This window comes from Oncorhynchus gorbuscha, linkage group LG11 (assembly GCF_021184085.1).
Source record: "Oncorhynchus gorbuscha isolate QuinsamMale2020 ecotype Even-year linkage group LG11, OgorEven_v1.0, whole genome shotgun sequence".
Lineage (NCBI taxonomy): Eukaryota > Metazoa > Chordata > Actinopteri > Salmoniformes > Salmonidae > Oncorhynchus > Oncorhynchus gorbuscha.
Window position 1 is genome coordinate 64299528 of NC_060183.1, and position 2176 is coordinate 64301703.

A 2176-nucleotide genomic window follows, 5' to 3' on the forward strand; every position below is an offset into this window, starting at 1 on the left:
TCTACAAGAACATCCAATTGATGTCAAGTATCCACTCTATCCAATTGATGTCCTTACACAGTATCCACTCTACAAGAACATCCACTTGATGTCCTTACACAGTATCCACTCTACAAGAACATCCACTTGATGTCCTTACACAGTATCCACTCTACAAGAACATCCACTTGATGTCCTTACACAGTATCCACTCTACAAGAACATCCACTTGATGTCCTTACACAGTATCCACTCTATGTCAAGAACATCCACTTGATGTCCTTACACACTCTACAAGAACATCCACTTGATGTCCTTACACAGTATCCACTCTACAAGAACATCCACTTGATGTCCTTACACAGAATCACTCCACTTCCACTTGATGTCCTTACACAGTATCCACTCTACAAGAACATCCAATTGATGTCCTTACACAGTATCCACTCTACAAGAACATCCAATTGATGTCCTTACACAGTATCCACTCTACAAGAACATCCACTTGATGTCCTTACACAGTATCCACTCTACATGAACATCCACTTGATGTCCTTACATAGTGTCCACACTAGAAGAACGTCCCCTTGGTGTCCCTACAGAGGATCTTCTTGAAGGCCTTCCTGAAGTCCTGGTTGAAGATGGTGTATATGACGGGATTCAGACAGGAGTTGCAGTAGCCGATCCAGAAGAAGAACGTGAAGAGGGGAGCAGGGACCAAGCTGGTCTCAGGAAAGATGGCCTTCAGTGAGTAGGAGAAGAAGAAAGGGAACCAACAGATGACAAACACTCCGATCACCACGGCCAGGACAAACGTGAAGCGCTTCTCTCGGTTAACCATGGCCCTGCGCCGAGACATGGGAGTGGCTTGTGGCTTCACCGGCCTATCAGAGAACAGCACTGTACCGGTGGGGGTGGCTACAGTATTTTTGGCCTCGTGAGAGGTCAGAGAAGAGAGAGGTGCTCCTCCAGACTTTGATCCTCCATTATTCTTAACTGTCCCTTTCCCTTTCCCTCCCCCTCCCTTTCCTCTTCCCCTCGTCTCTGCCTTGGAGCCAGAGCTGAAGCTGTCATCATTGGGGGTGTCTCTATGTTTCTCCTCCCGTATCTCACCCTGTCTGTGGGTCTCCTCATGCTGGCTATCTGGAGAGAGGAGTGTGAGGGAGAGAGCTACGGTGGGTGAGGTAGGCTGGGGTGAGGTGGGGACAGGATTTGGTAAAGACGTCTGGGGTTGACTCTTGGTCTGGGTCTCACTCTGGGGAGGAGGAGACGAGGGGGAGGAGACAGGGAGACTCTTCAGAGGTACGGCGTCCGTAGATTGTCTGTCTGCTTTCCCTCCCTCCCCTTTGTGGTTCTGTGGTTGGCTGAGAGGCTTGAGTTGGGGGATGATGACAGGTCCCGGTGAGGGATGTGTGGTGTTGCTTGGAGGGTTGCTAGACATGTTGCCAGGGGTTTTGTTAGGGTTGGGTTTCTCCCCTGGCAGACATCTTGTGTGTTGCTTGGCAATCTGGTAGATCCTGATGTAGACCCCGATCATGATGAGACACGGGGCGAAGAACGATCCAATGGTGGAGTAGAGAATATACCAACGCTCGTTGTTCAGCTCACACACCTCCACCCCTCCCTTGCTCTTATCCAGGGAGAGGAGAGGAGGGAAGGAGATGACGGCCGAGAGAAGCCAGACGACCACGATGGCCGCCTTGATGCGCGCTGGTGTCCGTTGGATGCCATAGGACACGGGCCGGGAGATGGACAGGTAGCGGTCCAATGAGATGGCACACAGGTGGGCAATGGAGGACGTGCAGAAGAAGACGTCCAATGCCAGGTAGATCTCACACCACAGTGAGCGGAACGCCCAGTAACCCTGCAGCTCATTGGCCAGTGAAAAGGGGATGATGAGGGTAGCGACTAGGATGTCGGCTGCAGCCAGGGAGACAAGGAAAAGGTTCTGTGGGCCATGGAGTGAGCGTGAGGTCAGCACTGCAATGATGACCAAGATGTTGCCGACGATGGTGAGGATCATCATGAGGGTGATCGCCATTGCGAATAAGGCAGTGGCCTCTGGGGAATAGGGTGAGATTCGCAGTGCTGTCTGGTTGTAGTAGGGGGCAGATCCGGTGGTGACACTGAGGTTCAGGTTGGTAATCACATTTACCCCTGGCGCTGACAGGCATGTAACTTTTGGGGCCGCAGCCAT

General features: G+C 51.7%; 1 protein-coding gene across 1 annotated transcript; it reads right to left on the minus strand.

Annotated features, from left to right (window-relative positions):
* Positions 1-550: 550 nt before the first annotated feature.
* On the minus strand, positions 551-2176 carry LOC124047701 (alpha-2B adrenergic receptor-like). The gene has a single exon (XM_046368007.1). The coding sequence runs from the start codon at positions 2174-2176 to the stop codon at positions 551-553; it is 1626 nt and encodes a 541-aa protein (XP_046223963.1).